At 50.6% G+C, this 22,849-nt stretch overlaps 3 protein-coding genes across 7 annotated transcripts in view; 1 reads left to right on the forward strand and 2 right to left on the reverse strand.

Moving 5' to 3' along the window:
* The first annotated feature begins 5,088 nt into the window (after positions 1-5,088).
* On the forward strand, positions 5,089-6,056 carry SMIM22 (small integral membrane protein 22). Its single transcript, XM_084761955.1, has 4 exons — positions 5,089-5,223; positions 5,486-5,630; positions 5,713-5,795; positions 5,951-6,056. The coding sequence occupies exons 2-4, from the start codon at positions 5,495-5,497 to the stop codon at positions 5,990-5,992; spliced, it is 261 nt and encodes an 86-aa protein (XP_084618081.1). The 5' UTR covers positions 5,089-5,223; positions 5,486-5,494; the 3' UTR covers positions 5,993-6,056.
* Positions 6,057-6,698: 642 nt separating this feature from the next.
* Positions 6,699-12,055, reverse strand: ROGDI (rogdi atypical leucine zipper). Its single transcript, XM_084761954.1, has 11 exons — positions 11,838-12,055; positions 11,695-11,766; positions 10,791-10,873; positions 10,592-10,646; positions 9,748-9,828; positions 8,854-8,949; positions 8,000-8,098; positions 7,557-7,670; positions 7,419-7,468; positions 7,188-7,314; positions 6,699-6,884 (listed from the first exon to the last, which is right to left on the reverse strand). Exons 1-11 carry the CDS (start codon positions 11,883-11,885, stop codon positions 6,843-6,845), a joined length of 867 nt encoding a protein of 288 aa, XP_084618080.1. The 5' UTR covers positions 11,886-12,055; the 3' UTR covers positions 6,699-6,842.
* Positions 12,056-12,317: 262 nt separating this feature from the next.
* GLYR1 (glyoxylate reductase 1 homolog) overlaps positions 12,318-22,849 on the reverse strand; it is a 39,142-nt gene continuing 28,610 nt past the window's right edge. For 3 of the 5 annotated variants that reach the window (XM_084761943.1, XM_084761946.1, XM_084761945.1), the window contains 6 exons: positions 21,414-21,524; positions 20,570-20,671; positions 19,721-19,883; positions 19,270-19,449; positions 18,824-18,948; positions 12,318-14,126 (listed from right to left, as the gene is read on the reverse strand). In XM_084761943.1, the coding sequence (XP_084618069.1) occupies positions 14,052-14,126; positions 18,824-18,948; positions 19,270-19,449; positions 19,721-19,883; positions 20,570-20,671; positions 21,414-21,524 (756 nt within the window). In that variant the 3' untranslated portion in view covers positions 12,318-14,051. The remainder of the gene's footprint in view (positions 14,127-18,823; positions 18,949-19,269; positions 19,450-19,720; positions 19,884-20,569; positions 20,672-21,413; positions 21,525-22,849) is intronic. The other 2 variants (XM_084761944.1, XM_084761947.1) reach the window with 1 other exon arrangement.

The following is a 22,849-nucleotide window of genomic DNA, read 5'->3' on the forward strand; positions in this document are numbered from 1 at the left end:
CACCAGTGTGTTTTAGATGACAAGAACATCATAATGGGACACAGCTAACATTCTAGCACTTAGGAGGCTGAGGCAGGAGGATGGTGAACTTGAAGCAATCTTCAGCAACACAGCTAGATCCTGTCTTTTTGTTTTGTTTTGTTTTTTTGAGACTAGGACTGCAGAGATAGCTCAGCAGTCAGAGACTGGCTGCTCTTGTGGAGGACCCAAATTAAATCCCCAGCACCCATACATGGTGGCTCCCAACCATAACACCAGTGCCGAGGAATCTGAACACCTCTTTTGGCCTCCTAGGGCATTGTACATACATGGTGCACAGACATGCATACCAACAAAATATCCATATACATATAATAATAATAATAATAATAATAATAATAATAATAATAATAATAATATCATCTTCAGGGGATCCAGCATCCCCTTCCAGCCTGGAAAGAAACCTTCTACACACACACACACACACACACACACACACACACACACACACACACAGAGTAAATCTTTAAAGGTGGCTGGGAAGCCATGGTGGCACACACCTTTTATCCTGGCACTTGAGAGGCAGAGGCAGGAGGATCGCTGTGAGTTTGAGGCCAGCCTGGTCTATAAAGCAAGTCCAGGATGGTCAAGGTTACATAGAGAAACCTTGTCTTGGAAAAAAAAAAAGGTGGTTGGGAGAGAGGACTGGAGGAGATGGCAGAATTTATGAAGTGCTTGTCATAAAAGTATGAGGATTTGAGTTCCCTAACACCCAGCTAAAAAATCTGACATGGTAATATATGCCTGTAATCCCAGCTCTTGGGAGGGTAGAGACAGGCAGATCCCTGGAGGGTCACTAGCCAGCCTGTTTAACCAGTGAGCTCCAGGTTTCAGTGAGAGAGCCTTTCTCAAAAAACAAGGTGGAAAATGATTGTAGAAGACTCCAGACATCAAGCTCTGTCCTCTACACACATGTGCGTCCATACTCATACACTAGTGTGCATATACAGACATATATGTGCACATACACACTAAATATAAATAAATGAATCATAAGCCCTAGCCTCTGTGCCCTCTTGAATGGCCACTTACCTCCTGAACAATTTACTTTTGAGACAGGATGTCATGGCCAGGCTGCTCTCGGCTTCCACATGGAATCAAGGATCATCTTGACTTTTGGTCTTCTTGTCTGTGTCTCTCACCCTCCCGAATTACAGGTGTGTACCACTGCACTTAGCTTTTCTCCCTTGACTCTTACCCAAACACTCTAGACATGAAGGGCTTTTGGTAATACAAGCTTGGGTTGAGCTGTTTCAGATGCTTGCCACACAGAGGACCAGCTCCTAAGACAAAGATCCCATAGCTTCCGACAGCAGGTGTAAAGAGTGGCTGGATGTGTTCCTTGGACCAGGGTGAGGCAGCTTTACAAACCTTAGGGATGGAAGGCTGTGCAACGTCCTCACTGGATGATGAGCAATGGGATGGCAAGGGGCGGAGCTTCAGGATAGGAACATCCATACAAGACCTGTTGGCTTTTGGATTGCCAGGCAGGGGTTCCTAATCAGTGAAGTTTATGCATAGAAAGGGTACAAAAGTGGTTGACTGTGTTGGATTTTAACCCATGATCTCTGGCTGGTGAGATGTCTCAGCAGGCAAAGGGGTGTCTTAGGTTTCTATTGTTGTGATGATTGTTTGTTTGTTTTTTGGTTTTTCGACACAGGGTTTCTCTGTGTGGCCTTGGCTGTCCTGGACTGACTTTGTAGACCAGGCTGGCCTCGAACTCACATTGATCCACCTGCCTCTGCCTCCTGAGTGCTGGGATAAAAGGCGTGCGCCACCAAGCCCGGCCAACTTTTCCCCCCCAATTAAATTGAAGCTATCTGGGACTAGAGAGACGACTCAGTGGTTGAGAGGCTGGGTGCTCTTCTAGAGGACTTGGGTTGGATTCCCAACCTCAACATGGAGACTCATAATCATCTGTGACTCCAGTTCCAGTAGGCCAACTTCCTCTTCTGTCCTCGAGGGGCACTGCCCACACACCACACACGGTGCCCAGACACACTGCAGGCAGGGGCACTGCCCACACTGTGCCCAGACACACTGCAGGCAGGGGCACTGCCCACACACCACACACAGTGCCCAGATACACTGCAGGCAGGGGCACTGCCCACACACCACACACGGTGCACAGACACACTGCAGGCAGGAGCATTGCCCACACCCTGCACAGACATACTGCAGGCAGGGGCACTGCCCACACATGGTGCCCAGACACACTGCAGGCAGGGGCACTGTCCACACAGTGCAGGCAAAGATCATACATACACATAGACATCTTAAATTGAAGCTATATCAGATTTCATTTTTGCAGTGCTGAGGATGGACTCTACAGCCCCACAAACTATACTACTCCTGAGCTATTCTGGAGCCTGGGATTTCCTCTTCCATGCCTCACCCCTCACAGCCATCTCTGTGATTCCAGGCTGCTTTTCTCCAAACCTATTTCACTTGGTCCTTTCTGACCTGTTTCCTGACATTAACTTGGCAGGGTCTGTTTGCTTGTCAGCTCCCCCTCCCCCCACCTTGAGAGAGGGTTTCTCTGTGTGTAGCCCTGGCTGTCCTGGACTCTTTGTAGACTAGGCTGGCCTTGAATTCAGAGAGATCCACCTGCCTCTGCCTCCCAAGTGCTGGGATTAAAGGCCTGAGCCACCACCCCTGGCTCTAAGCCCTAGGGTTGACAGATATTCTCTGGGAGGGCTGTCAACATTTCCCAGGTGATCTTAGGTGGACAGGCATGGCAGCGCAGACCAAAGCACACTCACTCCTCTTGGTGACTATGCTGTAAGATTCATCCTTACAGACCTAACCCCCAAAGCATGCACCTCACCCACCCTAGCTCCAGCCCTCTCTGTCCTGTTCTGTCCACTTCCTTCCAAGCTCTTCCTCCTTGTCTTTAAGACACAGAGCTGTGCTGGCCGGTTTTATGTTAACTTGACTCAGGCTGGAGTCATTTGAGAGAAAGTAACCTCCACTGAGAAAATGCCTCTATAAGACTGGGCTGTAGGCAGGCATGTAGGACATTTTTTTTCCTTCTTTTCAAGACTGGCTTTCTCTGTGTAGCGTTGGCTGTCCTGGAACTCACTCTAGACCAGACTGGCCTCAAACTCAGAGATGCCCTGCCTCTGCCTTCAGAGTGCTTAAAGGGGTTAAAGGCATGGCTCACCACCACCTGGCAGGCATTTTCTTTATTAGTGATTGATGGGGGAGGCCTCAGTGCATTGTGGGTAGTGCTATCCCTACTGGTGGTCCTGGGGGTCTACAAGAAAGCAGGCTGAACAAGTCATGGGGAGCAAGCCAGTAAGCAGCACCCCTTCATGACCTCTACATGAGCTCCTGCCTCCAGGCTCCATCTGTTTGAGTTTCTGTTCTGACTTCCCTCAGTGGACTATGATTCAGGATATTTAAGCTAAATAAACCATTTCCTCCTCAAGTTGCTTTTAGTCATGGCGTTACATCACAGGGACAGTAACTCACACTAGGACAGAAATTGGTTTCATGGACTGAAAAAAATAAGCCAAAGTCAACCTCGCCTTCCTTGTTTTTTCTTAGCTGTTTGGTCACAATGAAATACAAGCAACCTGCGGGGCATGGTGGCACACGCCTTTAATCTCAGCATTTGGGAGGGAGGGGCAGGTGGATGGCTGTGAGTGGTCTACAAAGTGAGTCCAGGACAGCCAAGGCTACACAGAGAAACCCTGTCTCAAGAAAACAAAAACAAGAAATATAAGCAATTGACACAGCATCTCATTATTCTGAGAAAATTCCAGGGGATCATTAAGGCATGGAATTCCTACATCCCTAGGCTGGGTGTGGTCACACACACCTCTGATTCCCGAGGTGGATTTCTTATCCACTGAGCCATCTCTCCAGCCCTGGAGTGGATTTCTATAGTTGAAGGACAGCCTGGTCTACATAGTGAGTTCTAGGATGGCCAGGGCTCTGTAGAGAGACCCTCTCTCCAAAATAAAAGCAAGCAAGCAAACAAACACCCAGGAAGCAGACACTGTCCATGCTTTATTTTACAGACAGGACTACTGAAACAGAAGCGTCAGAGGATGTGCCTAAGCTCACACTTTGGCAAGGTCTTGCAGGCTAGAAAAATCAAGAGCTATCCATCTCTTCCACAGCCTAGTCCCTCCCCACTGCTGTCTGACCTGTATAGCTGAGAGAATCTGCCCGCTCTCTTCGGAGCCACTGAGCTTGAGGTATGTCACAGCCACAATGGAAAATGGGTCCAGTAGGCGAATGTGTGACTTTCAGTAGTGGCTTAATGTTAACAATGACCCAGATTTTATTTTATTTATTTATTTTGGTTTTTCAAGACAGGGTTTCTCTGTGTTAGCTTTCACTGTCCTGGGGTTGCTTTGTAGACCAACCAGGCTGGCCTCGAACTCACAGAGATCCGCCTGCCTCGGCCTCCCGAGTGCTGGGATCAAAGGCGTGCGCCACCATTGCCTGTCATCTCTTTGTCAGTCATTCTGTGGTCATTTTGTAATCACTCTGTGAGCAAGTCAGGGAAGGTGTATGCTGTGTCCAGTGAGGGGCCTAACCCTGGACACTCCCCTCTCCAAACCAGTAAGAACCACACGAATAAGAAAGGGTTGTACCAAAAAAAAAAAAAAAAAAAAAAAAAAAAGGGTTGTACAACGACATGTGTCTCTAAGCCCAACATAGCTAGCATCTAGCCTTCAGGTGCCAAGAATCAGGGACAGTGAGATTACCTTTACTGGGGAGGTCAGAGGTTCTCAGGGTAAGGGCCCCAGGCCCTTATGGACTCTAACCTCTGGAATTCTGAGTCTCTATTAAATGTTTATTTTTATTTTTATTTTTTAAAATAAGTTGCCTTGGTCAGTGTTTTGTCACAGTAGTAGAAAAGTAACTAAGACATCTGAAATATTAAGAATAGGTGAAAAAAAAATCTGGGGTGCAGAGCAATTGACAGCCTGTGGCTTTCCTCTCTAGGCCTCAGCAGCGGGCTAGGCCCTGGCCTTTGCCTGTTCCACAGCTACAGCAGGCCCCAGGAGGGGAGGCGGGGCTGGTTGCTAAGGTTTCAGGTGTTGGTGATCCGGAAGCAGGAAGCAGTGTGAGTTCCCAGGACCCTGGGACCTACCTACCTGGCTTGGGGAGAGGGAACCATTAGAGGCAGGTGTGGCACTGTAAGCAGCCTTGCTAGGGAGAGAGAAGGTAAGGGGACGTTGAGTGGGTTGGGGCTGCCCAGGTCGGGGTCAATGTACTCCCCACCGCCCAAAGAGCTAGAGAAGGGAGGACAGACAGGCAGGTCTAGGGAGGATGTGGAGGAGGAAGGTGAGACAGGGAAGGGAGAGGTTGGTGGCTTATGGTGCAGAAGGCAGGGGAAAACAGGACTCGGCTCATTGCGGGGTAGGGTCCCACTGTGGATGGCCTAAGAGGCCTGGACTGAGGTGGTCCTTTGGGGGTACTGGGGCAGGTGGCCAAGATGGGACTGTCTGCTGATGAGCTGAAACAGGGGCTGCAGGCCACGGCAGAGGCAGTCCTGGGGAGGCTGCGGAGCCACCAACTGTTCCAGTCTGAATGGGACGTCGCCGCCTTTGTGGTCTTTCTCACATTTGTGGGTGAGTGTGGCTCCTGATCCCAGGCCTTATCTTGGTGTTGGGGCAGGGGCCACATCTGCATGCCTGTCTGTCTGGTCCTCAGGCACAGTGGTGGTGTTGCTGTTGCTGGTCATTGTCCACTGCTGCTGCTGCTGCTGCTGCAGCACCTCCCCCAGGCCCCGGAAGGTGAGCCCTGGGAAGGGGTGGGTGCAACTCCAGAAAGAAGAGCCCCCATAGCAGCCTCACCCCTGCACTGGGACAGGCAGGAGCAGGGTCTTCTGCAGGGGGTCCAGGCAGAGCTCCGGAATATTACCCACAAGGCCCCTCTGTTTCTCTTATAGGAAAAACTCAAGGGCGTGGACAACTTGGCTCTGGAACCTTAACGCTAGCCCTTGGCATGGGTCCTGCTGGAAGACAGTAACAGAGCCAGTGTTTGCCAAAGCCTGAGTCTGGACTGTTTCATCCCCTGTCCCGGGCAGTGTGGTAGCTCACCATGATGCACACGTGGTTCCCCGTACACTCAGGGCCTGAACGCCCATCCCACAGGGCCACTCTGCAGCCAGGGGTCTCTTTCTCAAAGGAGTGTTCTGCCTGGGCACAGGCACTCAAGAGGCTGAGGCAGGGGGGAATTGTGAACTCCAGGCCAGACTCCACCTTGAAGGGCTTGACATGGTGTTGAGTAAGGCCTTAGGAACATGGGAGGTCACTGATCACCAGGGACCTCCAACCTAGTCCCTAATAAGCAGGGAGACACACAGAAAACAGGGTTCCCGTCAAAATCTGATCTTTATTTCATCGAGGTGGCTGAGGTCGTAGGTGTATTTACAGGGCATCTTCCCCAAACTCACAGCTTAGCGCCAACCCCCATTTCTCACTGTCTGATGGGAGCTGAGATGGGGGGGGAGGGGAGCCCTGGGCTTGGTCCCACCCTCAGTCCAAAGCTTCCCGCAGTGTCCAGGAAGTCAGGGTAGGAGCATGGGCACACTCCAGCTCACCTTCTTGACTGCCCCGCCCCCCCAAACCACCACCACAACGCCCCCTTTCTCCAGGTGCTTCTAATGGTCACTTCCAGCAGTGCAGATGTGTCACAGGCTGGTGAGAAGGCAGACAAATAACTCGGGGTGGGGGTGGGGTGCCTGGCAGTGACACAGGCACTACAGGGGGTATGTGTTGGGGGGAGGGACTAAAAGGCAGGGCTACCCTCCTGGGAAGAGGATTCTGGCAGGCGCATGCTCAGAAGGGCCGGGAGCTCCAGTAGCTGGAAAACACAGAGATCTGCAGAGGGCGGGGGGCGTGGTCAGCAACAGGTTTGGGAGGGTGTCCACTGGCTTGGGGTGTGTGTGTGTGGGGGAGGGGACAGTGCCCAAGAAGGTGCAACAGGTGAGTGGTCACTGGGGTTCTATACCCCCTAAAACGTCAGGTGAGACGTCAAGGTTACAGAAGGGGAGCGTGTCTGAGAACAGTTGCCAGATGACTGGTGTGTATGGCACCGTGGGCTTTACAACTTAGGGGCGCTCAGGAACTTGGAGGAGGCCCCCCCCAATGGCCCTGGGCCCATCCCACATGCCCCAGACACACCTTATCCTTGAGCTGCTGGCACAGCTGCAGGGAGACGGTGAAGTACACCAGGGCATCGTTGAGCCAGGGGATCACGCATTCCACCTTGTGTACATGGCTCACCTCCAGGCGCTGTGAGCCCCACTCACTGAGGAAGGATAAGTGGATCCATGAGGGTAGGCCTGGATCCAGACCCCAAGAGCAGAAGGGGCAGGATGGGCGGGGCTCTAGGACCCCTTACTGTATACTTACAACATGGCCCCGGGGCTGTGGAGTACAGCGCCTCCGGCAGGGCGGAAGTGCTAGACAGAAGCAGCAGAGAGACCCGTGAGGTCTGGGTGGAGGGTCCTTGGTGTGGGGGGGTGGGGCTGGGAGGTGGGCGGGCTTTACCTTGGTGGAGGTGGGCTGCAGGGTATGCAGCTGGTATACTGTGAGGCACAGCTTGTTGAGGTTGATGTAGACGTTGACCAGCAGGTCAGAAGGTAGGGTGGGGGCGAACATCCGCTGGGGGAGGCAGGAGGGGTGAGGCCCCCTCCCACTTTAGGCTCTACTGCTACAGGGTACGGAACCCAGCCCCGCCCTCCCCCCAGGTGCCTCTCCATAGGCTGGGGCACCAGAGGCTCCCCATAATCTTCATATGCTGGCTGTTGGGATGGAAGTCACTGGCAGTAAACTGGGTTAATGTATGGGGGTGGGGTTGGGGCTGGGGCAGGATGCAGGCTGGAGGTCAAGAACCCAACCCACAAAACTGCCCAGGCACACAACTCCCACTGGCCAGGCCTCTGAGTAGACTTAAGTCTTAGGGTAGCGACTGGACTGTGTAAAGTACTGACCGTGAGGCCGCTGGCAGCAATCTCCGGCAGGGTGAGGGTGGCTGGGGTAGTGAGCCGGTTTCTGGCTCTGGTCAGTTGCAGCATCACAGCATCCATGAGCTGGGAAGGGGCAGGAGCAGCTGGGGTCCTGCGTGTCCCAGCCCCCGCTAGCATCAGCAAGCAACATCTGTGGTTTCTGCTCTTGTCAGCTCACCGTGGTTCCCAGGCCTAAACTCTGCGACCCCAGTAGGGGTGCTTTGCCATTCTGAGGGCCTATTACTTGGGGTCTTAAGAGAGAAAGCCAAGGGGCTGGAGAGATGGCTCAGAGGTTAAGAGCACTGGGCAGCTCTTCCAAAGGTCCTGAGTTCAATTCCCAGCAGCCACCTGGTGGCTCACAACCACCCGTAATGAGATCTGGTGCCCTCTTCTGGCCTGCAGGTATACATGCAGGCAGAGCACTGTATACATAATAAATAAATAAATAAATCTTAAAAAAAAAAAAAAAAAAAGAGAGGGACAGCCAGAGCCCCAGGCACCTGAGTCACCTGTCCCCACATACCACGCAGCCTTATTCTGTTATTGCCACCACCGCAATGACTACTGTCACAGCTAGATCTCGGGGACCAGGACCAGGGCACTTTACAGGAATTACTACCTGTGATTCTCTTTTAACATGTGCGCAAATGGAGGCTCAGGGTAGCAAAGAACTTAAGGTCGCGCACATCTCACGACAAGGCCCAGGGACTGGGACACGCCCTGCTGCCGTAATCCAGGTTGTAAGCCAAGATATGTGGCCAGACCCGTGGGCACTGACGAGGCCTGGGGACATGGGGCTGGCATTGTTCAGGGTAAGGGGCCAGGGAAGGAGGAGTCACCTTGAGAACCTCAGCTCCTGTCTTGAACTGGTAGCTCTCATCCCGGTTTGTCAGGAGGTAAATAGCTTGGCTCACGTGGTTCCTAGCATCCTGGATCTGGAAAACAGCCCCGGCCACCCACACAACCAAACTTATCAGTTTTAGGAAAGCCACATTTCTGGGTCCTCAGACTGATCCCATAGCACAGGGCCCCCACTCGAGAGGCTGACATCTCAGGAGAAGGTGCCGACACCCCTGGTCTGGATACCCTCTAGAGATGTGGTGTTTGGACCTGGATGGCCAGGTCCTGCACAAACCCGGCAGCCAAGGCATGATGGTTCTTGGCCCTAGTACAGCCACAAAGAAATACATATGCAGGGCATAAGGGAGGAAACTAGGATGCCCAAGGGGAAGCAAGGAGGGAAAGACCTGTGAACTAAGAAAGGTTGCACGAGTCGGACAGGGTAGGGCTCCAGACAGCAGAATGCAGGCACAGGCCCTGGGGGAAGGACCAGCTTCAGATTCTGTGTGTGTGTGTGTGTGTGTGTGTGTGTGTGTGTGTGTGTGTACACATGCCTACCGGTGTCCCATGGCCTAAGGCTAAGCAGGAGGCCTGTGCATGATCCCAGGTGCATGGGAAGTTCCTGCAGAGTAAGTGACAGCCAAAGGGACCTTCAGCTGTCCTCACATGGCCAAAGTCACAAAAGTAAGGTTGGTTTCACGTCCCTCACGTGGAGCAGGCTCTGAGGTTCCCAAGACACTCCCTTTCCCCTCATGTTTGCTATGAAACGGTCTCCTATGTTTGCTGTGGTGGTAGAGTCCCCGCTGGCAGACTTCCCTGTGGAGGGCAAGCCCAGGGAGGTCTTGGCGTGGGCCTGCCCTGGGGCCTGCCCCTGGGTGGGGAGTGGACCTCACCTGCTGTAGCTTCCACTGCTTGTCCTCCCTGAAGGCCAAGTGCAACAACTGGTTGTTCCGAGGCATCTTCAAGTTTACATCCTATGGGCCGGAGTGTGATGAGCAGGCAGAGGTACACCTGTCCTTCCTGACCCCGCACCAGCCAGCCACGCAATACATGGTGGCTGAGGCCTCAGGCACCTCGGCCATTTGGGAAGCGAACAGGAACGTCAAGAAAGAGGAACTCAGACCAGGGAAGAACCACAAAGCAGTGAAAGGGGAAAGAAGCGGAGAAAGGGGAAGGGCTTTAAAACCCCCATGCCTTGCAGGGGCGGCGTGGGGGTGGGGGTGGGAGGTGGTGGCGCACGCCTTTAATCCCAGCACTCGGGGAGGCAGAGGCAGGTGGACTGTTGTGGGCTAGAGGCCAGCCTGGTCTACAAAGCGAGTCCAGGACAGCCAAGGCTACATAGAGAAATCCTGTCTCGAAAAACCAAAACAAACAAACAAACAAAAAACCAAGCAAACAAACCAACCCCATGTCTTGAGGCCTTGCGCAGACCATAATGCAGAGGTTGGCTGATTCGACTTTGACCTGGGGCCAGCCTGCCCAGGCTTCCGATGCTCAGATCACACCGGGTCCAGATGCCGGGCTGAGCGAAGTGTAAAGCCACCACCCGTTTCTTTTCTCTCACTGAATCTATATGCCTATCTCATGAGTAGTGTAAGGGTTGTCTTTCAAGTTGCGGACATTCAAGGAAAGAGGTCAGAGAAGACAAGGCCCAGGGTCACATGGCTAGCTGGTAGCAGAGCTAAGCTATGCTTGTCACCAGCAGGAGTATTAGGGAATAGGGACCCGGGGACTCACCGCCTGGCTGAGGGCGTCCCCTTGTAGAGTCAGCACACCCTTTACCTGGTCTGTACTGTAACAAACAGGAGTCAGAGGGGTGCCTGCTACTGCCCCCCCCCCGTGCTCCCCACAGGCCCCCTCACACCCAGTACCATGGGCATTTCCTCCCCCAGGTACCCAAGGAGTGCACCCCTCACAAAGTCCCAACCCGGCCTACCCACAGCTGCCCAGGATGAAGTTCTCCTGCTTGGCAGGTCCCTCTGTGCTAGGGCCTGGGAGAGTAAAGCGGAGAGAGGCCTCCTGTGGAAGGAAGACAGGACGGTCCCAACACCTCACCTCAGAGTCTGGCCAGTTCTCTATTCCAAGAACCTAGATACATCGTCAGAGTAGCCAGGGAAGGGACCAGGCGAGCAAGCCTACCCTGGCTCCCCTGCCTTTGCCCCCGTGATTCTGTGAGCTCAGACCTGTTCATCCCTCAGTCCTTGAGTGTCTATCATGAGCATTCAGGTGGGAGGCCAGAACAGAGGCACAGCTCCTAGCTAATTGCAGTGCTGTGCTGTGGTGGTGGGAGCAGAGCCACGGAATCATGCAGTCAGTCATAGTAACATGTCTTCCTAGGCATTTTGTTTATTCATCTTCACAAGAGCTTTGTGAGCCTAGTTTGGGTACGGGAACAGGCTCAGAGATGTGGGTAACTTGGCTGAGATCACTGCAGGGTGGGGGAATCCTTCAGAACTCGGATTATCAGTTTTTGTTTTGAGGCAGTGTTTTATTATGTAGCCCACGGCTGGCTTCTAACTCGTGATCCTCTGGCCTCACCCTTCCGAGTGCTGGGATTACAAACTTTGACCACCACCCTGCTCACAGATGAAATGTCAGTTTCAGTGCTATTCCTCACTCAAGCCCTGGTGCTAACATTAGGGTCTAAGACCTCGGGGCGCGCGCACACACACACACACACACACACACACATCGCTTGTGTATTTGCTCGCGTCTGGACTGTACTCTTAGAAGTAGGTATCTGAACGCCACCACGCTCAGCAGCCGTCGCTCCGTGATTCGCGGGATCCGGTGGAAAGGAGAGAGGATGGCAGGCCGGGGAGGACCGACGGGAGCGTTACCTTGAGGATGTCCTGCAGCTGTTTGAGCACGGCGTGCACCTCAGCGTGCAGCAACCAGCGGAACTCCTCCTCCTGCGGACAGCTGCGTCAGACCCATCCTGTGCCCGCCGCCCGCCGCCGCCCGCTGCCGCCGCCCACCTCACCAGTACTGCCCGCTCCGCAGCGCTCGCAGCCATCGCGGTCGCCATCATCTCGGCCGCGCGCCGTCTCTGAGGTCTGTAGTCTGGAGTGCCAAGCCCGCCCCTTCCCCTCCTCGTGACCGATAGGTAAATCAGACGCAAGCCACGCCCGCAGTCGGCTACGCCTTAAGCGACGTGCCACCGCTCCAGTCCTGGCTGGCGGGTGGAGGCGGACCAGCCCACGCGACACCGCCCATCCACCCGCCTCAACCCCTGTTCTTCAGCAGGGGCGGGGCGCCCTGGCCGAGCCCCACTGCTCACTGATTGGCCGGCGCGGCCGTCCCCCAAAGTTGTTCCCGCACCGTTCCACCAGGTGGCGCCCGCCCAGCAAGAACGCAAAGGGGAGAACTCAGCAGAGCAGACATTCAAAGGAGTGCTGTGCAGTGGGTGCTATCTTGCTCCCATCCTAGGTCCCCAAAAGCGCTAGGGCACAAGTGGCAAAGCTGTGGTACCAAGAAATGTTTTATTTATTTTTTTCTTGCAGTAGCTTTGTTAATTGCACAAAATCATGTTTTGTTTTTGCCATTTAAACATTATCACACAATCCTATTCTGAAAGACAAATGTTCATTAAAAACAAAGCGAAAATAAAAATTCACAACCTTAATCACCTAAATTTGTCATTTAAAGGAAAAGAGGGAGGAGGGGCTTTCTTACAAGCATGTTCACAACGTCACATTTTCTCCATAAAAGGAAAGGATTTCAAAACAAAAGGTGAAATAGCTTAAACAGAAATAGTCATAAAAAGGAACTTTACAGAATTGTCAACAATATTAAGACAACATTGACTAACCGGTTTCCTTACAGCATCTTCCCCACCCCTAACCCCCAGGACCAAGACAGGCTGTGTGCAGACAGAATCTGCTCAGCATCCCAGTGAATGCGCAACTGTGCTGAACCCCACAAGCACTCCCTGCTCCACACTCTCGTCCCGAGATCCGTATCCCATGTCCTCCCAGTGGAAAAGTCAAATTGTGGCTTTGGAAATCCAAACTCATGAGGAGGAAGGCTGACACCTCTCAGGTGATTCCTCTCATGTGACATTTTAAGCCTCTCTGGTCCCCTCTCCAAGGAGAAATGCTAGGGCAGGCGATGATCAGCTCCACCTCTGAGGAGCAGTTAGGTTAGAACAAGGCCCAGCTCAAGCCTGTCCCAACAAACCCAGGACTTGGAACCACTGCTGCTAGCAGAAGTGAGGTTCCTCATCCGAAGCCCAGCCTATGAAATGCTCATTACTGGTGTTGGTCAGGCTGGTCTGGGTCAAAAGAGGATGGAACAGAAAAATCTCCATGGAGAGAAAAGGGAAAGAGGAGCATGCAGGGGACCTGTGGAGAGCAGGCTCAACAGGTGCCTAGCTGATGAAATTGCTGTAACGGAAACAGGAGGGCGCCACCCCCGCACTCCACTGCTCCCAATGTCCTTAAGACCCCTTCCCATGGGCTGGAATGCAAATCCAAACAAAACTTCCTGGGAGGAGCAGGCTCAGACAGCCAGCAGCTAGGGAGCCTGAGCCTGTGGAATCTGCTCTGCCTGAAGAGGTGTCTACGTGGCCAGGCGGGTCTCTCTTCAGTTCACAAAGACATTCTGGGCGCTGCTGCATAAGGTAGTGTCTACAGGAAAGGCCTCCTCAGCTGGAGGTCCACAGAGCCTCTGGGAGTCTGCTGGTTCATGGTGGCTGAGGGGCCTCTCCTTCCAGGGGTTCAGTGGGGCCATGGACCCTCTGCCAGCCTCTTTCCTGGGGAAGCTGAGAGAAGGCTTCCTGTGCTCCCTGCCAGTTTTAGTCCCTCTAGTCCCTTGACCAGAAGGGGGCTGAGATAAGACAAGCTTGGAACAACAGCCAGGCAGCAGTTTCTGGGCAGCTTCTATCCTGGGTGTGTCTGTGTGTGTGACAGAGACAGAGAACACAAGAGAAACAGAATACACAGCCTCTTGCTCCAGGGCCAGTCAGTGCCCAGCTCAAGAGCTTCTTCACAGCCACCTGTAGAGAGAGATCCTCTTATCCCTGCCCAGGGCCTCCGGGAGGGAGGGTGCTGCTGTGTACTGTGCTGATGCAAGTCTCAAAGTCTGTATAAAAGGAAGTGGAGGCAGGTGACTGGTCCAGAGCTAAGTCCCAGACCCCTGACCCCACACTGGGAAGAGAGGTCAGAGGGAAGATGGAGGGTAGATGGACAGGCAAGGCTTAGTGTATGTAGGCTCGGTACACAGCAGACATATCATTGTCAGACTGGTCCAGTGCCTTGGCTCTTTTGTACACCTGCAAAAAGAAAGAGGTAGAGGTTGGTCTCTAGGCACAGAGCTTCTATGTGGAGACCCAGCCCTGATTCCTGGAGGCATTTCCAGATGGTTCTTGCCTATTGCTTAGCAGGCAGGATATGGAGCTTGGGATGTCTGGGTATCCTGGCTTGATGTAGGACAAATGCCCTAGCTTCTGTGGGCTTCTGCCACGGCCTAATCTGAAGAAGGAAGCCATAACCCTCATGACTTTACTGAAAGGACTACAGGTACTTAGAGATGTGAGAAGCTCACTGCTGTCAGGGGTCACAATGGCAGCCCTCAATGCAGATAGCTTTCCCAGGGCCACTGTGCCCTACTGTCTTTAACACGGCTGGCACCCCTAACCAGCTTTCCACAGGCTCCTTTGAGCTTCCGATCAACACAGCCCTTTGATTGACCTGCTACTTGTTTTTTTTTTTTAATTCAAATTAAAAGTTTTATTTTATTATTTCACATGTCTGTCTGTGCACCATCTGTGTGCCTGGTGTTACAGAGACCAAAAGAAGGTTTTGGAACCCTTGGAACTAGAGCTACAGATGGCTACGACCTACCATATAGGTATTGAGACTTGAAACTGGGTCCTTTGGAAAAGCAGCTGGTTCCCCTATCTCCTGAGCTGCTGTCAGCCCCAGCCCCAGTGTTTGGGTTTTGTTGTTGTTTGAAACAGGGCTTTCTTGTAGAGCCTACAATAATCTCATAGTTTTTTTTTTTAATGTTTGTTTGTTTGTTTGCTCACTATATAGCCCTGGCTGTCCTGGAACTCACTATGGAGACTAGGTGGCCTTGACTTCAGAGATCTGTCTCTGCTTCCACAGGGCAGGGATTAAGGGTGTCATTGATTTTTATGTGTACTGGGTGTTTCGCCTGTACCTGTGCATACTCCTAACTGCTGAGCTTTATTTCCAGCACAGCCTACCTCCCCCAAACTATATTTCTTTCTTTCTTATTTTATTTATTTATTTTTCTTTTTCGAGACAGGGTTTCTCTGTATAACAGCCCTGGCTGTCCTGGAGTCACTTTGTAGACCAGGCTGGCCTTGAACTCAGAGATCAGCCTGCCTCTGCCTCCCAAGTGCTGGGATTAAAAGAGTGTGCCACCACTCCTGGCCTTTTTTTTTTTTCTTTTTCTTTTTCAAGACAGGGTTTATCTGTGTAGCCTTGGCTGTCCTGGACTTGCTCTGCAGACCAGGCTGGCCTTGAACTCATAGAGTCGGCCTCTGCTGACTGTGTTGGGATTAAAAGCATGTGCCACCATGTCCAGTCACGCAAATTATATTTCTTACACTCTGAAGTCGTTACTTATTTAAAAGCTTCAAGGGGCTGGAGAGATGGCTCGGCGGTTAAGAGCACTGTCTGCTCTCCCAGAGGTCATGAGTTCAATTCCCAGCAACCACATGGTGGCTCACAGCCATCTATAATGTGATCTGATGTCCTCCTCTGCCTGCAGATGTACATGCAGGCAGAGCACTATATACATAATAATAATAAATAAATAAATCTTTAAAAAAAAAAAAAGCTCCAAGCTTATTTTGTGCTTCCTTCTGTTAAAATATAAGTGGCATGAAGAAAGGAGAGGCTGCGGGTATTCTAGCATTGCTTCCTGCAGGGTCTGTCAATGGTAGCCATCCAAGACTCTAGTCACTGCATGAAAGCTTAAAAATAATCAAAGCCACTATGTGAAAGGGAACAGGGTACCTAGTTTTGCTGAGGTGATATGCTTGGCTATACATAGGGCAGCTGAACAGTCTAAGCAGAGCCACTATAAGAAAGAATACACACAGCTCTGGTATAACTGTTAACGCAGAATGAAGGCTAGGTAGCTTTCTAGACTGAACACCAAGAATACCATCACAGCAGGAATGTGTTAAGAATTTATTTTATTTTATTTGAGATAGGGTTTCTCTGTGTAGCCTTGGCTGTCCTGTAACACACTCTGTAGACCAGGCTGGCCTTGAACTCACACACATCTGCTTGCTTCTAAGTGCTGGATACCAAACTCAGATGAAAGGAATAATGCCAGAGAAACCTAATTTTTAACAAGAAACAGAAAGATGGAAAGAACTATCTAGAGGAACTAGTTGAGAAACTATGGTTAGAAATGAATTTGTATGGAAGTGGAACAAGGGGGTCGTGTTTTTGTTTCATGCAAATTGGCACAGGATGGATTCTGGGGAGGCCATCAGAGGGGTTATCTACTGAATACTGACAACATCATTACAGAAAATCAAGTACAGTCAAAATGCCAAGATATAAATAAAAAGGAAATCCTACCGCACACACAGATGACCTCACAGAAGATGAGAAGGAAGGAACAGATAAAGACAGAGACTGACAGAAACAAATGCTAAAAGGGCAGCTCCACATCCAACCACTCAATACAGGGGCAACAGGCTAATGGAGCAGCTAGCCTTGGGAGTCTGCCCTCAGGGTCTTGGAGAGTGCAGAGACTGAGCTCACACAAACACAGGTGCTACTGTGAAATGAACCAAAACTCTGCTTCCAATGAACTCTACAGAGCCAGAGGAGATGCAACCTGGACCCATCACAAAGCTCTCCCAGCACAAGTCCTACAAAGAACTCTTTCTAACCACATCTAGGATGAGTTTTATGAAGACTCTGCAAAGACAAAAGGAATTCCCTGCCAAGAGTCATGGTTAGAAATTAAATGGGGTGGGGTGGGGGTGCTGGAGAGATGGCTCAGAGGTTAAGAGTGCCGCCTGCTCTTCTAGAGGTCCTGAGTTCAATACCCAGCAACCATATGGTGGCTCAAAACCATTTATAATGTGATCTGAGGCCCTCTTCTGCAGATAAAGCACTCATATAGAATAAATAAATAAATTTAAAAAATTAAATGGGGGATGCAGAGATGGTTCAGAACTTGCTGCTCTTGTAGAGGACCCTGCATCAAGTAGCTCACACTGCCTGCATTTCCAGGGGGAATCCCACATCTTTGGTTTCTATGGTCACCAGCACTCAAGTGCACACACTCATACAGACATACATATAATTAAAAATAAATCTTTCTTTTAAATGTGTTTTTAAAAAAGAAGAAATTAGCTGGGTGTGGTGATGTATGCCTGTAATCCCAGCACTCTGGGAGACAGAGGCAGGTGGATCTCTGTGAGTGCGAGGCCAGCCTAGTCCAGGACAGCCAGGGCTATTATACTGAGAAACCCTGTCTCAAAAAACCAACCAACCAACCAACCAACCAAACTCCAGCCCCCGTCCCCCAAAGAAAGAAGTAATTGGAAGTTAAAATTCCAGCTACTTAGGAGACTGACGAGAGAGAATATATGAGCCCTGGCATAAAGCAGCAGCCAGGATGTAGGGAGGGCTCCTTTTCCAAAAGAAACTTCTCACAAGTGTCCATGTGATGTCACACAATACATCATGTGAAAAGATGCAAATAGACTAAGCTGTAATTGGGAAGTGGATATTGAAGATGGATGAAAGTGCAAGCCCCAACCATAAGCTGTGTATGTAAACATGGCACAGTTCAGCCAGGTACATTGAAATACACCTGTAATACAAGCGTGTGGACTAGTTGGGGCTAGCTGGGGCTACCTAACGAGATCCAAGATAGCCTGAGCTATGAAATGAACTCTATATGAGAAGGGCAGAAATAATAGAAAGTAAGAGAAATCCCAGTCACAGCTGACATGGAACAGTGGCTAGTCAATCACTTTGCTCAATAAGTGAGCAACCCAAACCAGCCGCCACAGAAACTCACATCCTGTTGTCAATGTTTTTGAGGCATTAGGGGTTGAACCCAGGGTCTGTGCATGCTAAGCAAGTACTCTACCAAGAAATGATAGCTAGGTGGTGGTAGTGCACACCTTTAATGCCAACACTCAGGCAGACCTCTGAGTTTGAGGCCAGTCTAGTCTACAGAGTAAGTTCTAGGACAGCGAGGGCTAGAGAAACCCTGTCTGGGGAGTGGGGAAGAAATGGTATCTCCAGCCCCTCCTTTTTAAAGATTTATTTATTTATTACATATACAGTATTTTGCCTGAAGAGGGCACCAAATCTCATCATAGATAGCCGTAAGCCACCATGCAGTCACTGGGAACTGAACTCAGGACCTTTGGAAGAGCAGCCAGTGCTCTTAACCTCTGAGCCATCTCTCTAGCTTCCAGCCTCTCCTTTTTAAACTTTGTTCTGAGACAGACTCTCACTAAGTTGTATAAGCAGGCCTTGAACCTGCTTTAGTCTCCTAAGTAGCTAAGGCTACAGGTAGGTACCACCATACTTGGCTAGATAAACTTTACAGTATCCAGAGATCAAAGAAGAAATCACAAAGGAAATAATAATAAATTCCTGTAGTTCAGAAGGAAATGAGCTCTCATGCTCATGTCATAGGTACATCTAGAACTGTTGCCTAGCATTCCTCCTTCAGGGACTAGATGGAGAAAACGAATTCGGATCCTACTTTAAAGGCAGAAACTGTAATTCTACACATTATGTTCCCTTCCTTTCTTGGCTCAATGTAGTGAGAATCAAATATGAAAATTTAAGAGTTAGGTGTGGGGCACACACCTGTAACCCCAGCACTCAGGAGGCCGAGCAGAGGCTCTGTAAGACCTGTTCTCCACAGCATGGGAAGCACATCTAAGCAAGCAGGACAGAAATAACAATGAGCTCAAGGGTCTAGGGCCTGGGCCACTTGATGTCAAGTTACCTCATTGGCGGCAGCTGCCATGGGAGTTGGGTGGTTGACTGCATCACCCAGTGCAATGGCCAGGCGGAGATCCTTCTGAATGTATTTCAGGTAGAAGTCAGGTTTAAAGTTTCCTTGTAGGATATCTGAGGAGGGAAAGCTGTTCATCAGAAGTCTAAAGACCTACATGAAAACTGCCTGCAGAGTAACAGGCCCATCTTCAGCATTTCCAAAGGGCGGAGCCCTGTCCTTCCCCATCTCCAGAAGACTGAGGCGCCACTCTGGGCCTCAAGTACCATTTTTACTGTGTCTCTGAGCCCCCTCTGACGGGGGCAAGTGCTGACTGGGAAGCTTCTCTTTCAACACAATGGGCCATGAAAGGACTCTCTCTCCTGGGTGGTCTCTGATGTAGCTGCTCAGCTCTACTGAAAACAAAATTGCAAAAAGGGAGATCAAAGGTGACTTACTTTGGCACTTCTGGTCCAGGAAGATGCTGGCCAATTGTCCCTGATTGAGGATGTCCAAGAGTGTCTGCTGTGACTGGCCTGTCACCTGGGCCAGCGTCAGCCCCTCAGCAATGGTGGCCATGAAGCTCCCTTGGACCATGTTCACAATCAGCATCATCTTGGCTGCATTGCCAACTTCACCTGCTCAGGACAAAGGTCATGCCCCCAGAATCCTATAGGCAGGTAATCTCTACTTCCCCCCCTCACGCAGGCACCCTGAAAAGCTCTTTCATCTGTCCTGGACAGGATTTGTTCTCTTTCCTTCCAGGTACTAACTGTGCCTGGCAAAAGAAACCTTCTTTCAGGGAGCCTGGTGGGAAGGCCAAGTGGGACAGACACTGTCACTGATGGAACTCCCCTGCCCCCAAGCCTTCAGGTCCAACGTGGCCATACAGGTGGGCAGGTATAGTACCTAAAAAGAAGGAGGTCTTTCCCATTGCCTGGAAACAGCTGCTGCAGTCCTCGTATAATCCCCTGTCTCCAGCTGCTAAGATCACCAACATCCCGTCATTGGACAGCTGCTGATTCCCTGAGACGGGGGCTTCCAGAAAGCGCCCCCCTCTGGATACAATCACCTGTGAGGAAAGCCACAGTTTCTGATGGGTCTTGCTTCTCCATGTATGGAGGAAGGAACATCTTTGGGGGTCATGGTGTCTCATCATAGGGTATGTTAGCATGTTGCTATCAATACTAAGGCCCCAAAGCCAATTACCAAAGCCTACTATTGTAGTGGGTCAGATAGGCTACCCTTTTAAACAGAAGTGAGTCACAGAAAGTAAGAAAGGCAGTGGGGTCTGCATCTTGTTTCCCAGTGCTCTGGTTCTCAGAGAACAAGAGGCAAACATGGCCATACAGATACCTGGGTTGAACTCCTGCTCTCTGGACCCTGCCCATCCCTGAACTCAGCCCACCCTCAGAACACAAGTGGGCCCAGAAGATTGGGAGGATGACACTATGCTACACTCAACTGTAGACAGCTGCATAAGCCAAAAAGGCCACACTGGCAGTCTGGAGGCTTCTTACTGTCGAGGGCAGACAGCATGGGACATTCTGTCTACTAGCCTGCAGTGACCTTCCATGGCCGTTCCAACCAGCTGAGGTTCTGAAGGGGGATAGTCAAGAGGCTAGTCCCAAGGCTCCCGACGTCCGCTCTGGTTTTGGCTCTAGTGTAACCAAACTGCCCATACTTGGGTGTGGTCAGCCTGGGTCTTGGGCTGCCACTCAAAAGATGATCCAGAGCCAGCCTACATAAGGCTGCTACCTGGGCCAGCTCGGTGACTGTATCCGCATCCACCGTTGACATGTCCACATAGCACTTCCCGGGGCGGATCCCTTGCAGCACACCGCTGGGGCCCAGCACCAGCTGTGGGGACACAATGGAGAAGCAATAGCCCAGGCTTGAAGTTAAGTGCTCTCAAGTCCCTGCAGAACACAGTCTGTTGGTTTTTTTGGGTTCACTGCCCAATCAGAAGTTAACTATTAAAAATAAAAAGGAAAGAGACACTAAATATATATGGGATAGAAAAGTAACTCCAGGCAAAGGGATCTCTGTGAGTTCCAGGCCAGTGAGGACTATATAACGATCTCTTGAGTTTAAGGTCACCCTGGTCTACAGAGCAAGCTCCAGGACAGCCAGGACCACACAGAGAAACCCTGCAGTGAAAAACTGATTTTCCCTACTGCTTTCGGGTTCTCTTTCTATGGTTTGAAAGACAGAACCTCATTACTTATGTTGGGGGCTTCTTTGGACTAGATCGCAGTAGGGTCACTAGTGCACATACAAGGTCGGCAATAGCTGAAACAGGAGCTGGCCCTTGGACCACAGAAGGGTACACGCAGACACAAACAGTGCAGCTCAAGAGAGTACCTGGAGCCAGTTCAGGAAAAACATTTAAGCACACTTCAGAGACCCTTACAAGTTCTTTGTTTGGAATTAAAGGAAGTCTGTATCCAACTTTGACAACATCTTTCCCAATAGGAGATGGCCCCCAGAAGGAATATCCCCCCACATGCAGACACTCACTCGGTGTGCAGGGGAGGAGGGGAGGAGGCCAGCCAGCTCTCTTGGCTACGCCCTGAGATGCAGAGGGAAGGGGGATCCTTACGTCCTTGGCTGCTTTTGGATCCGACACACAGGCAAAAGTGATGTCACAAGTTGAAACGACTTCAGCGGGGGTTCTTCCTAGGCGGGCCCCCTCCTGGATGAACAAATCACACTGCAAAAGTCACAGATCCTAACGTGAGCTGCATGCAATGCACAACAAACATGCTGGACAGGCCAGAGGTGTGTAGCCCCTGGCTGGTCTCCCAAGGCAGGAGGCTGGGGCTGAAGCCCTGACCCTGGAGCATAAGAGGACAGAGACACGACAGACTCCCTACTCATGGAGGTGGACATGCTGTCTAGACAGATATGCTGTTGCCAACACAAAGCCGGTGGCTGCTGAAGGCTGGCAGTCTGAAGAGCAGGAGAGGAACAGTGCCCATGCCCAGCTTCTCTGTGCTGGTAGAACTGTGGCAAAACCAGCCTAGTACCCTCACCACTAGTACATGGAGAGGGAGTAGGGGTGGGCTGTGTGGTCCCTTTCTTTTTACCATCATTCCCTCTTGGGATTTCAAATCCTGTAGTCAGGTTAAGACTTATTTATGCAGGGTCTCAAAGACCTAACTTCTTTTTTTTAAATAAAATTAAAATCATTCAGAATATCCTATAAAACAGGATATTTTGGTGTATTTTCCCTACAGGATATTGGAAGAGATAATCAGAATAATTTGGGCACACTACTTATAAGTAGTTTTGCCCCCCCTTCTTTTGGTGGTTATGCATGCCTTTAATCCCAGCACTCGGGAGGCAGAGACAGGCAAATCTCCGAGTTTGAAGCCAGCCTGGTCTACAGAGGGAGTTCCAGGATAGCCAGGGCCACACAGAGAAACCCTGTCTTAAAAAATCAAATCAAACCAAACAACAACAAAACAACAACAACAAAAATTAAGTTTATTTTAAAAAATGTTTTCTATGTATGAGTGTTTTGCCTACATATATGTATTTCTACCACATGTGTGCCTGGTGCCCTTAGTGCTCAGAAGAAGGTGTCAGATTCCCTGGAACTGGAGCTATGGATGTTTGTAAGCCACCAGAGGTGTTCTGGAACTGAAACTGGATCCTATGCAAGACCACCGAGCCATTTCTCCAGGACCCGTTTAAAAAAAAAAAAAAAAAAAAAAAAAAAAAAGACAGCCAGGACTCTAAGAGAAACTGTCTTGAAAAACAAAATAAAACAAAACTAGAATTAATTTTGTGTGCACGTGTGTACACATGTAAAGGTCACAGAATAATGTGGAGTACAGTTCTCCTGTATGTGACTTGTGTGCCACAAGTCTTACCAGTTGGTGGACATTCAGTACTGTCCAATGTTTGTTATGGGAAGAGCTATTATTCAGTAACTATGAACCTAGACCCGTGGAGATGGATCAGTGGTTAGGAACATTTGCTGTTTTCCCAAAGGACTTGGATTTGATTCCCAGCACTCACATGGCAGCTCAC

This window comes from Acomys minous (assembly GCF_964271855.1).
Source record: "Acomys minous genome assembly, chromosome: 16".
Taxonomy (NCBI): Eukaryota; Metazoa; Chordata; class Mammalia; order Rodentia; family Muridae; genus Acomys; species Acomys minous.